Below are 14,917 nucleotides of genomic sequence, written 5' to 3' on the forward strand. Positions count from 1 at the left end.
AGCCTGCCTGCCCATGCCCGCAGTCTGTCTGCAGCAGAGCAGTGATGCTTTGGGGCTGGTCACATCCCCATCGTTGCTCTGGGGGGTACCACCTCACACCCCACTGCACTCAGCAGCTTCCCCATCCTGCACCCCACGCTCCGGGCTGGGGGGAGCTTTGCTGGGGATGTGGCTGCAGGCTCCTCCTGGCAGCCTGCCCCACAGTGCTGTGTGCTTATTACTCACTTTTATCAGCTGGGGAGCCTGTTGTTCCCCTCACATCTGAAACTGTTTTCCTCAGATTCCTTTACGTTTACTAACAGCTGCCACGGCTTCCTGCAGGCTCTCCAGCCCCCGCACCCCACGGGTGCACTCTCCTGGATCAGCTCCTGCAGACGCTATGGTTTCATTGCTTTTTTTTGATTGTTGCCTTTTCACATAAGACTTTTCCTGCTTGTGACCTGTGCCAGGCTCTAGTTTTGCTGCCGTTTGGCCTCAAACACCAGCTCAGGCCCTGGAGGTTTCTGGCTGAGCTTGTCCTGCAGCAGCAGCACCGCGAGCCCTTGTTTCTGCAGCGCTGTTTCCAGGGATTAACCACAAAAGGTTTCTGTAAGAAGGGCCCCCGGGCTCCTCTTTTGCTCAGCCTCAAGAGCCTCACGTTTTTAGCCAAAAAAGGAAATGACCCAGCTGCACGTAGCGCTGGAACATCTGGATTTTATCCCTGTCATGAATGGGTCATGGCTGTGCAAGGCCCCGTGCCTGATTTACGGGAGGGGGAGGGTGATGTCATGCACAAACCTCCCCTGGGCTTCCAGAGCATGATCTGAAGCAGGCATGGAAATACTCCTCAGCACGCGGCCGGGGGAGCAGGGCCCTCGCTGGGAGCCCAGCATTAACCACTGAGCTCAGCTCCCCTGGGGAAAAGCCACCCCCACAGAGGGACACGGTGGCTCCTGCTGCGTGCTCCTTGACCCCTCTCTGCCCTGGGGCCGGAGCTCTCTCTTTCCAGGCAGACTTCAGCTCCCTGCTGGCGGTCACCCCTTTCCCAGTTGCATGCATGCACATGCAGCGTTGGGTCACAGCTCCAAAACAGCCTCTCCTGAGCTCCTAAACCCAGCACGGACCTGCCCCAGCGGCTCCTGCAACCCTGCAGGCAGGAGTGATCCCTGCAGGAGTGATCGGGTCTTGAGGCCAGGTGCTGCCAGAGGCTGGGACCTGGCCCTGTGTGTAGTAACAAGCCCAGGGCCTCTACTGCCCCTCCTGCCTGGGGTAGTGGAGGGCCAGAGCTGAAGGTAAAAACTTTCTGCTTTGCCACACTGAGGAGAACAGCATCGGCCTCCTGGTGCACTAAGCCCACATGGCTGGGGGTCTCCACTGGGTTTCAGCCCCTTACTCATCCCAGGATGAAGTTTCATGCAAAGGGAAAGGGAAGAGCACCAAAAACCCTTATCTCCACTTTTATGTGTAGTTGGGCACTCGCGAGGAAGAAGTGGCGTACTTAGGGGAAGCCTTTAGTAGAAGAGTAATTAAAGACAATGTTCCTACCACCAGCATCATCCCCTCAGTGCAGTGAATGTTCCCTCAGGGCAGGATCGTTTTTGTCTGTCATTATTAATAAATATATATATATATATTGTTACTGCTTTTGGCTTAAAGTCATCTATTATGCATCGTACAAAAAATTATTTATGAGTTTAAATGTAATTATAGTTTTGCATCTGGGAAAGTGTAGACAGAGAACTGACACACTCCTTAACATTTAGAGTAGATCTGAAGGGGGTAATTAAAATCCAAGCAAAAGTGGAAGGTCACAATCGCAACCTCTGCAGGACGACATCCTCCAGGGCCACTCCCTTTGAGCCGTGCTGTCCTTCACAATGCTGTTCCCACATATCACGGGCAGCAGTGGGAAGGAGGCAGCACCGGACTGGGCATGTTTTGTTCTGCCGAGCCTGTTCCCGTTCGGGCTGTGATTCACGGCTGTGTCACGCTGCCCGCAGCCGTGCTCGGGCTGGAGGCTTTCATCCCAGCCTGGGGGCACACGCGGTGCTCTCCCATCCTCAGGACGGGCAGGAGCGCAGCTCCAGATCTCTCGCAGGGATTCAGAGCAGGGTAACTGAAGAAGCGGTTTCTAAGCGCTGCCGCAAAGGGCAGCGCGTGAACGTGGGCTGATGGACAGAGCTGGGTGGGCGGACGGGAACCTCCGCCTCCCGGTGAGAAACAGCGCGGCCCCGGGCGTCAGCCCGGAACCTTCGGACGCGGCTCAGAGCGGGGCCGGGCACTTCCGGTAGAACACAGGCTGTGCCGGAAGTCCCTCGCGTCGATTTCCGGGCGGGACGCGGGAGGATGGAGACGATCCTGGAGCAGCAGCGGCGCTACCATGAGGAGCGGGAGCGGCTGATGGACGTCATGGTGAAGGAGATGCTCACCAAAAAGTCCACGGTGCGCCCCGGGGGGAGGCGGGGGAGGGGTCGGAGGGGTTGTGGGGCCTGGCCCAGGCCTTCGCTGACGCCGTTCGTTCCTGTGCCCGCAGCTCCGCGATCAGATCAACTCCGACCACCGGACGCGGGCCATGCAGGACGTGAGTCGGGCGGGGTGGGGCGGCCCGGGCGGCTGCGGTGCTGCTGTGCTGAGGGGTGCGCCCGGCTGAGGTTCGGGTGTTGTGTTTTAGAGGTACATGGAAGTGAGCGGCAACCTGAGGGACCTGTACGACGACAAGGACGGGTGAGTGTGCGGCCTGCTGGCTCGCGGAGGGAGTACCTGGGGCTCCTGTGGGTCTGCTGTGAATACAGAAGTGGTTCTGCAGTGCAAGGCCAGAGCTCGGCCCTAAACCAGGAGGAGGACCCAGGCTTTGCAATAAACACCTTCATATTCGGTGCAAACGTTGCATTGTTTTCTTGGATTGAGGCTTTGAGGGAGATTTGAGTGTTTGTAACTGAGACTGCAGCGTTTTCAGTTGAGATGTGCCCCAGATCCTCTAAGCAGGGGCCTGGCTGCCTGTGGAGCAGCAGTGGGGCTGTGCTGTCAGGCTCACTGGTGTTCTGTGGGAGCAGAATGTGGCATTAGACTTCCAAAAAAAGATTGTGTCAGCATAAACGTGTTTTCTTTTCTGGTTGCAATCTGCCTTTCTTCCATGAACCTGTAGCTTACGGAAGGAGGAGCTCAGTGCCATTTCTGGGCCAAATGAGTTTGCAGAATTCTACAACAGACTGAAACAAATTAAAGAGTTTCACCGGAAGCATCCAAACGAGGTAAGTAGTTAGCTGCTCCCAAGAATAACTGATCTGTGCTGTGTTGGGCTTTATCTCTGCAATAAGTGGGCTTCTTTTTCTCATTCAGTTTAATTACCTTAATATGGAGGTATTGGCTATCTTAAAATGTCACTGAGGAAAACAAAACGTTAAGAATAAGTGGTGCTTTAAGGCTTTATGTAAGCCTCTGTCTGGGTAGGAGAAAATGCAAGAGGCTTCACCATGTCCTCCATTAGTTTAAGAACATTTTGCTTCTGAGCTAGTATTCATTTTGCCTACCTAATGCTGTCTGAAGTCAGAGTCCCTGGGTAGTACTTCTTTTCCATAGTGCAAATGTAATGATGAAGAAGTGCTTTGAACTCCTTTTCATTTACCAGTTTTATTGTTTGCAGTCTGTCACGGGTTTTGTGTGAATTACTCAGGGACATCAGCTGAACTAATCACTTTTTTTTTGTCTGTTCTCAAAGATTTGTGTTCCCATGTCAGTGGAGTTTGAGGAACTGTTGAAGGCCAGAGACAACCCAAGTGAAGAAGCTCAAAGTAAGTCTTCAGGGTTTTGTTTGTTTGTTTTTTGAGGCCAGTTTAAGTAAGAATACGGTGCTTGCTTTAGAGGCTTTATTTAGTGACCTGTCTGATCTGATTTGCACGTTTCCGAATTCCATCTCCCTTTTCCTGCATTACTTATGTCTGTTTGTATTTCATTTAAATTCTTATGAGCTGTAGCCACCCTGAAATATTACAAAATACATATATTTTGTAACAGAAATATAATGTAACTGAAATACACAGTTGTGATGTCTCTTTTGAGGAATGTTCTGGTGTAACACAAACAAGCAGGCAGACATTCAGTCAGTGAATATCCATTTGCATTCTAAACGTGCCTAAGGAAGATAAATTAGCCTGCAGTTAATTCTTTTCAGATTCTAAACCATGCACATAATAAGCAGAGAACATTAAGTTCCTAACAAAGCTCTGCACACTCTGTCCTGCAGACCTAGTGGAGTTCACAGATGAAGAAGGATACGGACGATACTTAGATCTGCATGATTGCTATCTCAAATACATTAACCTGAAATCATCAGAGGTAAGTGGTTGTGTTAGTGTGGGCACTCAGTTGTGTTACTCTTCAGTGCTGATGGCTGCATATGTATGGAGTCTGACTCGAGCTTTTTTTCTTCTTAGAAACTGGATTATATCACTTATCTGTCTACATTTGACCAACTCTTTGATATTCCCAAAGAGAGAAAAAATGCTGAGTATAAGAGGTGAGCCTTTTGCCCTGCCTGCTTTCGTTTATGACAGTTGATGGGAAAGAATTTGCTTCTCAAGTGTCCAGCTGTCAGGAATACAGCTAGCAATCAAGCATCAGTGATATAAATGGCGTCACTGAGCTGTAGTAACTCAGTTCTAAATCTGTTGTGAAGATATGAAGCACAACAAAATGCAGAAAGCCATTGGGCTTCTTATTCTGGGGAACTATTTTAGATTGTTGTGTTAAAACCTAATCTAATCTCTGTGACTTCTGATATTGTTATATCAGCAGTTTGATATGGAATTGTCTGTGCTGATAATCATTCTGCCAGGTATCTTGAAATGCTTCTGGAGTACCTACAGGAGTACACAGATCGAGTGAAGCCATTACTGGACCAGAATGAGCTCTTTGGGAAAATTCAGACTGAGTTTGAGAAGAAGTGGGAAAATGGAACGTTCCCGGGCTGGCCGGTGAGCAGCTGTGAAGCCCTTGAGAATGCTTTTGGGTTTGTGATAGATTTCCTACCAATCATTTGTGTTAAATCATGGCTGAGGTTAAGTCTAATAAGATGTGTAGTGGAGTTTGAGGAGGACTTGCATTTGGAGGTTTATGTTAGCTAATGGTATTGCATGAAGAGTCACAGCGTATCACACAGATCTTGCACTTGTTTTTTCTTGGCAGAAAGAGACCAGCAGTGCACTCACTCATGCTGGAGCCCACCTGGATCTCTCAGCATTTTCCTCTTGGGAAGTATGTATTCACTGCTATGCACCCAGTTCTGAATTTTGGGCACATGGGAGCTTAACCATTTGGTTTCTTGCCATCATCTTACTTCTTGAGCTTTTGGTTTTGGCTCTGTGCTCTCTGGATAGAACTTTGGTTATGCTGATGATTTAATTTCTCCCACTAGAGGGCTGCAACTTGAAAGGTGTGTTGAGGTTGGCACACTTGACAGTCATTTCTTTAATGCTGTTCATATTCCTTCTTCCTCTTTTTTTTTTCTTTTTTAATGAGATATGTCCATATTGAATATATTTATAATAGCTCCTATCTTACTGTGGTTTGCTTTGTTGAATAGGAATTGGCCTCCCTAGGACTGGACAGACTAAAATCAGCTTTACTGGCACTGGGACTGAAATGTGGCGGGTAAGACACAGTCTTTTCCTAATTCCTTTTCAGCTTTTGAGGTCTTCCCACCTTCATGGGATATTTGTTTGGCTTCTCCATTGTAGAAGAATTACTTTAATGATATTCAGCAAGGACAAAGATCATAGAGCATCTCTTCATCTGTTATAAGCTGAATTTATGATGTTGTTGCATGAATTCAAATGGTTTTCTGGAAATGGAAAACTGTGGTCTGAACTTGTTTCTTCCCTGCTTCTCCACAGGACTCTGGAAGAGCGTGCTCAGAGACTTTTCAGTACTAAAGGCAAGTCCCTGGAAGCACTTGATCCTTCCCTGTTTGCTAAGAATCCAAAGACAAAGGGAATCAAAAGGTGAGTTCTTAAAGGCTGTGCTCAGGTCGGTGCTGATCCCTTCACTGGGATATAAACATGGCTACTGTAGCTGTGATAGAGATTCCCAGTGTGTTGGAATCCCTATACATTGGTCCTGACCCAGATGTAAGATATCAGAGCTGAATATTGTGTGCAGTTTAGTTTACGTGGGCTGTTTCTCTTCTCTTGCTGCACATGAGTCAAATGTGTCCTTAGGAGTTCCATGTACGTGTGGTGTTTGCAGTTTTGGAATGCACTTAGTGAAATTTCCTTACCTATTTCCAGAGACACTGAAAGAAATAAAGATCTCGCATTCCTGGAAGCTCAGATATATGAATACGTGGAAGTTCTTGGGGTAAGGATTTCATTTTGTCTTTGAGCTTTTGGTTACAAACCCATCCAGCAGTGACCAGAAGGTCATTCTTGTCTTAACCCAGTGTCTTCTGTGTGCTCAGAAGAGTTGCTTTTCTTTCCAGACTTGTTCTGCTTAAAATCACATGTGAGCATGTGATTACTGATGGAAAAAGCAGAGTTAGATTTTTATTTGTTAGTTAATTGCAGGCTTTTATGAACAGGACTATTTTGTGTCTCTCTCAGGGCAGATACAGCAGTTTACATGTTCTGATAGGGAAGCCTCCCTGCCTTTTTATTTATTCATTTCTTTCTTGTTCCTCCTTAAGTCCTTGCTTCAGTTTGGAGCATGATGGCAGCTTCCATTGTCTTGCCATCTTATTTTGTTGCTGTTGTGTTGTGTGAACAATTCCTTCTATTTTCTTGCTCTAGGAACAGAGACACCTTACTCATGAGAATGTGCAACGTAAGCAAGCACGGACAGGGGAAGAGAGGGAGGAGGAGGAGGAAGAGCAGATCAGTGAGAGTGAGAGTGAAGATGAAGAAAACGAAATCATTTACAATCCTAAAAATCTGCCTCTTGGTTGGGATGGCAAGGTAACTGAGACAGTCAGGTCTGGATTTAGATCTGGAGAAGTGGGAGATTTCACCTAACTCCATGCTTCTCTTCTGTTTGAACCTCCCTTACCACTTGGCCTGATCTTTGTTTGTACTCTCTTCTCAGCCAATCCCTTACTGGTTATATAAACTGCATGGTTTAAACATCAACTACAACTGTGAGATTTGTGGTAACTACACCTACCGAGGGCCCAAAGCTTTTCAGCGACATTTTGCAGTAAGTAATGTTTTGTCACAAGAACCATCAGTTCCACGTTCAGATCATCTTTATAATAAGCAATGAGTAAATGACAGGAGCCTCTGAGTGGCATTTTTTTTCACTTACAAGTGTGGGTCTGCTCTGATGCTGCAGGGCTGTGCTATTGGAGCTGTAAATTATCCAGAGCATATGGAGATCTGTTCTGCCAGTTGTGTCTGAACACTGTTTTCCAGGCCTGACTGTTGCAGAGCACGTACTCTCAGTGTCTTGTTACCATCAGAAACAAGTGTTTAGGACTGGGAGATCTGTGTTTTCTTAATATTTGTTTTACACTGCCCAGATTATAATAGGTCTTCCAGCAGGCACTGTGGGTGAGGTGGCATTCCCTCTTGGTGACTCTTGCCTCTTGTTCCCAGGAGTGGCGTCATGCTCATGGGATGAGATGCCTGGGCATTCCCAACACTGCTCATTTTGCCAATGTCACACAGATTGAGGATGCAGTCTCACGTAAGTCTCCATGGCATTTCTTTGCACAGAACTGGGGGTGTGCTACAGGGACGTTCACATTAGCCAGCTCTGGCCAAAAACATATTAATTTAAGGAAGGAATGTGAGAGGCATGATGCTTGTGGGATTACCCTTCATCAAACCATCTCTCCCAGTGTCTTTGTTTCTTATTGAATGCCTACAAGAGTAGATGTTTGCTAGGGATGCCAGCCAAGTGCTCATTTCTTGCCAACTGTTTTATCTGCAATGCTTTATGTATGGAATCTCAGCCAAGTGTAGTGGGCCACCATTATTTACACCATTTATTCAGAGTGTGACTACGTGATCCCATGCAACTGTTACTTCATTGACACCCATTGGGATCTCTGGGGGGAAGCCAGCAAAAAAAATGGTGGAGCCTCTAGGGGGATTCTGAACACCTGCAGCACTGATGAAAGGTGCAGCAGTGGCAGTGTTTGGGGTTCATTTTTTGTTTTTCTATTTTAAAAGCTGATGCGTTTGACTAGTTTAAAACCTGGTGTCTGAAGTAAAATGGCATTCATGTTCTGAATGACTTTGTATTTACAGTGTGGGCAAAGCTGAAACTACAGAAAGCTTCAGAGAGGTGGCAGCCTGATACAGAGGTGAGATGGTAGAGGCACTTGGATGTTCCTAGTCCAGTGTACTTGGGAATCCTCATCTACTTTGCATGAAGTGGCTCTGGTAGGAGTTTCTAACACAAGCTGTGTTCCCCAGCATGCTTCAGAGCCTTCTGTAATTACTCTGAGCCTAGATAAGATCTTACTGAGCTTGCTGGTAGATCCACTGCCTGTCTTCACGTAGAGAGGCTCTTGGCAGAGTGGTTATGCTCAGATGCAGTTGGAGCTAAATTGCTGTAGCACAACCTGAGTAGGTTTGCAGGTGTCTCTAAAGTGTTTGTTCCACTCTAGGAGGAATATGAGGACTCCAGTGGCAATGTGGTGAATAAAAAGACCTACGAAGACTTGAAACGTCAAGGGCTGCTGTAACTATTCCCAGGTGAAGGATTTCACAGCAGAAAAAGAATAGAGAAGTGTCACCAGCTCTGATTCTTCTTCAGTTTAATGATTTTTTTTCTATTTGCATGAACATAGGATACTTGATAGTTGCTTTCTAGTCAGCCCTTTGTGAAAAGCAGTCTTGTGATGTTACTTTATATTAAAAAAAAAAACCAACATGAAAAATAAATCGATTTTAACTTAGGAAGTGCTGAAAACATGTCTGCTTTTGAATGCTGGAAAGAGGAGATTTGATGATGGTGCTTTTGAAAAGCTTTCTACACGGTTTGAATTGTCAGAAACAATTACTTCTCTCTTATCCCAGTTGTGTTGGAGATTTTTTTATGATGAGGACTGCTTTCTTTAAAGCACATAGGAACACTGCATGCTGACAATATGTAATGCTCCTGAACTGTATAACAGTTTAAGCATGTATCTTTCTCTGTGCTCCTTTGCAGAGCAGACGTTTGGCTTGCATTGCTGCTTGGGCCTCAGGTCTGTCTTCCTGTGAGGCTTTGGCTCCTGGGATTTATTCAGGGAACAAATAAATGAGCTTTGTTTAGGATATGCTGTGCTGTGTGGGTAGTCTGTGTTAGTTTGTCCAGCACTTGACTTGAAGACCTGGTAGGTGCTAGCACAGATCCTTCCTTTGGTTCTCTCAAACTGTTTTACTGCCACATGAATTCAAGTGCTGTGAGAAGAAGGATTGTGAGAGGCCCCGTGCTTTGTGGCAGCCTTCATGCTGCCTCCAGTGGGCTTGCATTTTGCTATAGAGGTGCTTGTGTGACATCTCTAACCTCAGAAATCCCTTCCTCTGTCATCAGCACAACATTTGCATCTCCAAATCCAGGAGAGCTGCAGGTAACAAACGCTTCTCCCTGGGTGATGGTTTGCACAGCTGGTGGTTGGCAGGGTGGGGCTGTGAGCTGTGCTCAGAGCCTCTCCATCTCTTGCAGCAGCTGCAGGCTTCCTCTGGCACTCAGGAGCTTTCGGGGCGCGGACAGACAGGGTGAGTCTGAGCGGGTCCCTTTCCCTGCTTGGGGGGAGATGCTCATCTCAGGGTGAAGCATTTTTGGTTTGTTCTTAGCCTGTCCTGGAGCTGGGTCTGGCTGTGCTGCAGCAGTAAGGGCTGCTCTGGGTGGGGGGGCTGCCCTGCTGTGGGGGGTGAGAAACACCAACCTGTGTTCGTTTCTGAAAGAGTGCCCTGGGAATGCTATCTGAGCTTCAGTCCTAAGGCAGAAGGGGGAGTGTTTGGAAAACAGCCTCGGAGCCTGCTGGGAGTTACCTCCACTGTTTCCTTATCTAAACTGGCAAAGAGTTAGCAAGGAAAACGTCTGCTTTCGTTCAGTGGAGAGCAGACTACCTCAGGAAGCACCAACACCAGCAGAACTGCCCCAGCCATGCTGTGAGCAGTGCATGGGGGCACTGCTGGCAAGCAGCACTGACAACTGGGTTCAGAATTCCACTCCCCAACACGGGACGTGCGTGCCACCATCCTGAGCTGGGCAGCTTCTTCATTTACAACAGCATCAGCACTTTGCTGTGTGTGGTGCCAAGCTGGCACTGCTCACAGCTCTGTGTTGCACGAGGATGGAGGGTTACCACACCAACAGCAGCACGTGGCCTCCCAGGGGGCTCCTGCTTGGAAGGGCTGGGCTGAGCTCTGGGTCTGAGCCCATGGGGGGAAAAGTGCTCCCAGGATCCCTCAGCACTTGTTCAGCCTTCTCCTACTGCATCCCAGACTGGAAGGGCCTGGCTTTTGCTCCCTAAGGATAATTTCTGAGTGATGAGTCGGTTGAGACAACATGGACTGCAGCTGTCTGAGCTGTTGGTGGGTGGTGGTACTGCCAGGCACAGCTCCCGGGACAAAATGAACTGCAAACTACCTGGATTTCCACAGGGGCTCAGAATAAAGAATGCAGAATTTCTTAGCAGAAAGGCTAAATAAAAAACAGGGGGAGGGAAGAGTGAAAGCTTCTTTTATGCAACTTGTCCTGATTTTGTCCCTGCACCTCATCCCTTGTTCTGTGCCTGCTCTGAGCTGTGGCAGCTCATGCCCCCATGATAGCAGCTGCTGCCATCGTGGGACTGTCCCCTCTCACTGCCCAGTTCTCATGTCTCTCTGCCAGGTCCCAGCTGTGGTTGCTGGTGGGGATGATGGCAGCTCACTGGCAGCTTCTCCCTGCTCAAGGTAACGGGGGCTTTGAGCAGTGTCTGTCCTGGGGGACCACTCTGCAGCAGAGCTGGTGCCCCACATCCTGCACACATCCCCGCTCTCCCTGCCAGGGCTCGACTTGCCCTTTGGTGGTCCCAGTTGTCTCTGCTCTGTTCCAGGCCTGCTGCTCTGTATCTTGACTCTGCACTTCTGTGCCCGGGGCCCTCTCGCCACAGCAGGGGATCCTCTTGGGAGAGGGGCAAAGGCAACTTGGTGCAATGGGACCATGTCCCTGTCCCCTCTTGGCTGTAAGCTATCAGAAGGAGCTGTGCTCAGGAAGCTTCTCTTAAGGTTTTGACCCCAGAAATGGCTGTATCTCCTATGCGATGTGCCTTGAAGGGGAAGGGAGAAGCTCTTGAAACATTTCCATAGTCAGCAATCACCTCTGCCCTGCTGGGCAAGCTCCTCCTTGCTGACTGCAAACGGATCTTTGTTCTTCTTTGGGATAGGGCACCACGGAGCTCTCTAAGTGCCTGGATGCTATTTCCTTCACCGAGGGGGAACTTTGTGTTTTTCAGAGCGCAAAGTGGTCAACATGTCCATAGCCACCAACCACGCCTCAGTGGCTGCCACCAAAGCTTCAGTGGCCACCAATCAGGCCTTGGTGGCTGCAGCCAACACTTCTGTGGCTGCCTCCACCAAGGCAGTGATGGCCACCAACCACACACCAGCATCTACCACTAATGCTTCAGTGGCTGCCACCAACAAGGCACTGGTGGCCACCAAACAGGCCTCAATGTCTGCCACCAGGAAGGCAATGATGGCCACCAACCAGCAATCAGCACCTGCCACCAATGCTTCGATGGCTGCCTCCATCCAGGCATTGGTGGCCACCAACCACACATCAGTGTCTGCCACCAATGCTTCAGTGGCTGCCACCAACAAGGCACTGGTGGCCACCAAGCAGTCCTCAATGTCTGCCACCAATGCTTCAACGATTGCCTCCAACCAGGCTTTGGTGGCCACCAAACAGTCCTCAGTGTCTGCTACCAATGCTTCGATGGCTGCCACCAACAAGGCACTGGTGGCCACCAACAAGGCAGTGATGGCCACCAACCACACATCAGTGTCCACCCCCAGTGCCTCAATGATCACCTCTAAGCAGGCTTTGGTGGCCACCAACCAGGCCTCAGCATCTGCCACCAATGCTTCGATGGCTGCCTCCATCCAGGCATTGGTGGCCACCCAACACACGTCAGTGTCTTCCACCAGTGCTTCAGCGATCACTTCCAACCAGGGTTTGGTGGCCACCAAACAGTCCTCGGTGTCTGCCACCAGTGCCTCAATGATCACCTCCAACCAGGCATTGGTGACCACCAACCACACCTCAGTGACCACCAACCACACCTCAGTGACCACCATCACCACCTCGGTGGCCACCAGCCAGGCCTCAGTGGCTGCCAACGCCTCTGTGAACCATACAGAACAAACCCCGGTAAGGAGAGGGAAGGGGGATGCTGGCCATGCAGAAGCCATGCTGCACTGTGACCCATGGCACATCTTCCCCCCAGCTCAGCTGTCAGAGCTTCCAGTGCTCCGGGGAGAGGTGTTATCAGGATGAGGCCCACAGCAACACAACGGCCACCTGCCAGAATGAGACCTTCTGTGAGGTACAGAGCTTGTGACGGCTGCTGGGAGCTGTGGCCACAACATCTGCTTTCTTTCACCTCTCCCACAGTCTGCCCATCGTTTTTCCTCCTCTGTAACGGTCTCTCTTCACACTTCTAGTGTTGTTTTTTTCTCCTTTGGCTCTGCTGTTGCAGCTGTACCGTTTCTCCAGCACGAACTACACTGCCAGGTGCAGCAGCGTGTGCAGCACGGAGCCGTGCAGGACCAACGGCAGCATCCCCCCACAGCAGTGCACCGTGGAGTGCTGCCACAGCTCGCTCTGCCTGCAGCTCAATGCAAGCTCCTACGGTAACTGCGTGCAGACCCCATCACCCCGGGCTGGCTGCATGCTGCAGTTCCTCCACCCCCGGGTATGGATGTGTGGGCTGCATCCCCAGGGCTCTCCTCTGTGCCCACAGGTGACCTGCCCCCTGCCACCACACCATCCACGACCACCACCACCACCCCACGTCCCCCCCCACGAAATGTAGGTACCCGATGCACTCCTTGGGTGAAAGCTGCCTTGAAAGGGCATAGGCTTGAGGGTGCTAAGGATACCATCTGCGTTGCCCCAGGCAGCCCTAATCAGCTGTGGGACAGACACAGGGGGTGCGAGGTGGTGCAAGGGCATCCGAGTGGTGAGGCAGAAGGAGCTTTATCTCTGCACAGAAGGGAAGGAAGGAAAAGGAGGCTTGAAACTTGTGGTGGTGTTGCAGTGAGGTTTCCTGCAGCGTCAGATGGGAGCTGTTGGTCTCTTATCTCTGAGTATGAAATGCCAGAGACAGGTGATGCTGAGATACAGCAGGGGTTTGGGAGAGCACCATGGGAGGAAGGGCTGCCTGAGGTCCAGCTCCAGCCCTTTGCATCCTGCTGCCTGCACCACACCTACACAGATCTCCTCTGGTCCTGTTTTGCAGGGGAAAATCTGTGCAGCATTCTCCTGCCATGGGGATGGATGTTTCAAAGGCAAGAAGGCCACAGCTAGATGCTTTGTTGGGCATGACTTCTGCGAGGTATGGCTTGGGGCACGACAGGAGGGATGTGCTGGAGCCTGTGTGTGTATCCCCTCAATGCGAATGCCAGAGGCTGGGCAGGACCAGCAAGCTGATCGCTCTCCTCCTTCCAGATGAGGAAGACAGGCCTCAATTACGTGGCAGGATGCAGCAAAGCCTGCAAAGCTGCCAAGCCCATCTGCACCCAGGGGGTGAAGGCTGCCTGCTACCAGGAGTGCTGCCTCGCCACCCCCAAGGGCAGCTGCCTGAAGCTGGATGGCAAAGTGCACGTTAATGGTGCCAGGCAGATGGCTGTGTCCCCACTGCTGCAGCTCCTGGCGTGTGGAGCAGCCCTCCTCCTGAACTGCGGGGTCCTCGCTCCCCTCTGGGGGTAAGCAGCAGCCCTGCAGCCTGTTCCTGCCTTAATTTCAGCTGAGGTTATTATCAAATGCCTTCTGGAGCTCGTGGATGGCAGCTTTTCCCCCCATGCAGGTGCTCTCCTCTACGCAACATCCCCAGGAGCTGCAAGCTGCAGCATTGCTCCTCTGTGCTGCAGGGATGGCAGATGCTGGGAGGACAGACCTCAGGTGTAGAAATGAGAGGGTGCTGAGCCAGCTCGGAGCCCAGGGACCTCTGCCTTGACCCAAGGCACAGCACCAATGTAGTTAACACACGCTTGCAGTGAAGCTGTCTGAACACACGCTTAATTTCTAAACAATACCTCCTGCCCTGGTAGGCAAAGCCATTACTTCTGTTTCATCTCCAGTTCTTAGGCAGGGAAATGGGGCTGAGCTAAGAGCATCTTGTTAGGCCGTCCTGCTTCGTATCTATGACTCTCTGTGGGTAGAGGTAGAGCACAGAGACGAGCATGAGTCTGTAACAGGAGCCTGCTCCCACATCACAGGTAATGGCTCCATGGTGCAAACATGTTCTGTCCTCTTCCTGCTCCCTTTTAAGAAAAACATAACATAATGAATAATAAAAGGAGTATCAGTCCCCTGGGTCTGTGTTGGGCTGCTTTGGGCACAGCTCAGCTCGAAGGATGGGGTGGGAAGGGGGTCCCAGCCACGGGGCTGTGCTGGGGGAGCAGTGGGATGGTTTTGGTGGGGGATGTGGGGCTGGGGGCTGCACGCAGCCCCTCCACACTGCAGCACTGCCTCATGTGCTGGCAGTGCTGCTGCTCCAAAGCCGTGGCATGGGCTGGGATACGTCATCACATCAGAAAGCGACCACAGGATGGAACTCGAAGCCATTTCTCTTCCAGAACTGACCCTCAGCACCACGTTTCTCATTAAGAGGAGCGTTTCAGAGTTTGAAGCAGATATTTCTCACTGTGCTCCTTTCGTTTCCTCTTTGCAGTCTTTTGTCCGTCGTGCACGGCTGCTGAGAAGGGAGCAGAAAGCACAGCCCGCTGCTTTTTCCATATCTGTTTGA

At 50.3% G+C, this 14,917-nt stretch overlaps 2 protein-coding genes and 1 long non-coding RNA gene across 3 annotated transcripts; all 3 read left to right on the plus strand.

Moving 5' to 3' along the window:
- Positions 1-2,309: 2,309 nt before the first annotated feature.
- On the plus strand, positions 2,310-8,872 carry SF3A3 (splicing factor 3a subunit 3). The gene is made up of 17 exons (XM_065744517.1): positions 2,310-2,421; positions 2,513-2,560; positions 2,651-2,703; positions 3,125-3,230; positions 3,698-3,770; positions 4,223-4,314; positions 4,413-4,495; positions 4,814-4,952; positions 5,164-5,232; positions 5,561-5,628; positions 5,871-5,978; positions 6,264-6,333; positions 6,762-6,926; positions 7,054-7,164; positions 7,563-7,653; positions 8,220-8,275; positions 8,582-8,872. The coding sequence occupies exons 1-17, from the start codon at positions 2,326-2,328 to the stop codon at positions 8,657-8,659; spliced, it is 1,506 nt and encodes a 501-aa protein (XP_065600589.1). The 5' UTR covers positions 2,310-2,325; the 3' UTR covers positions 8,660-8,872.
- A 745-nt stretch (positions 8,873-9,617) lies between these two features.
- LOC136053742 (uncharacterized) lies at positions 9,618-11,062 on the plus strand. Its single transcript, XR_010622671.1, has 3 exons — positions 9,618-9,677; positions 10,798-10,859; positions 11,003-11,062. It is a non-coding gene; the product is annotated as an uncharacterized LOC136053742 (long non-coding RNA).
- Positions 11,063-11,418: 356 nt separating this feature from the next.
- Positions 11,419-13,878, plus strand: LOC136053831 (mucin-2-like). The gene is made up of 6 exons (XM_065744788.1): positions 11,419-12,318; positions 12,395-12,493; positions 12,647-12,800; positions 12,911-12,978; positions 13,409-13,504; positions 13,618-13,878. The coding sequence occupies exons 1-6, from the start codon at positions 11,419-11,421 to the stop codon at positions 13,876-13,878; spliced, it is 1,578 nt and encodes a 525-aa protein (XP_065600860.1).
- Positions 13,879-14,917: the final 1,039 nt, after the last annotated feature.

The sequence above is a fragment of the Cyrtonyx montezumae genome, unplaced genomic scaffold, assembly GCF_038088225.1.
Source record: "Cyrtonyx montezumae isolate F1298 unplaced genomic scaffold, pur_monq_1.0 scaffold_31, whole genome shotgun sequence".
Lineage (NCBI taxonomy): Eukaryota > Metazoa > Chordata > Aves > Galliformes > Odontophoridae > Cyrtonyx > Cyrtonyx montezumae.

What these genes read in the sequence shown, in the direction of transcription:
- SF3A3 (XM_065744517.1), top strand. Translation starts at nt 2,326, where the DNA reads ATGGAGACGATCCTGGAGCAGCAGCGGCGCTACCATGAGGAGCGGGAG. An exon ending in ACCGGAAGCATCCAAACGAG is followed by an intron (nt 3,231 to 3,697) that starts GTAAGTAGTTAG and finishes CTGTTCTCAAAG; the next exon opens with ATTTGTGTTCCCATGTCAGT. An exon ending in TTAACCTGAAATCATCAGAG is followed by an intron (nt 4,315 to 4,412) that starts GTAAGTGGTTGT and finishes TTTTCTTCTTAG; the next exon opens with AAACTGGATTATATCACTTA.
- LOC136053831 (XM_065744788.1), top strand. Translation starts at nt 11,419, where the DNA reads ATGTCCATAGCCACCAACCACGCCTCAGTGGCTGCCACCAAAGCTTCA. An exon ending in GCTCAATGCAAGCTCCTACG is followed by an intron (nt 12,801 to 12,910) that starts GTAACTGCGTGC and finishes CTGTGCCCACAG; the next exon opens with GTGACCTGCCCCCTGCCACC. An exon ending in TTGGGCATGACTTCTGCGAG is followed by an intron (nt 13,505 to 13,617) that starts GTATGGCTTGGG and finishes TCCTCCTTCCAG; the next exon opens with ATGAGGAAGACAGGCCTCAA.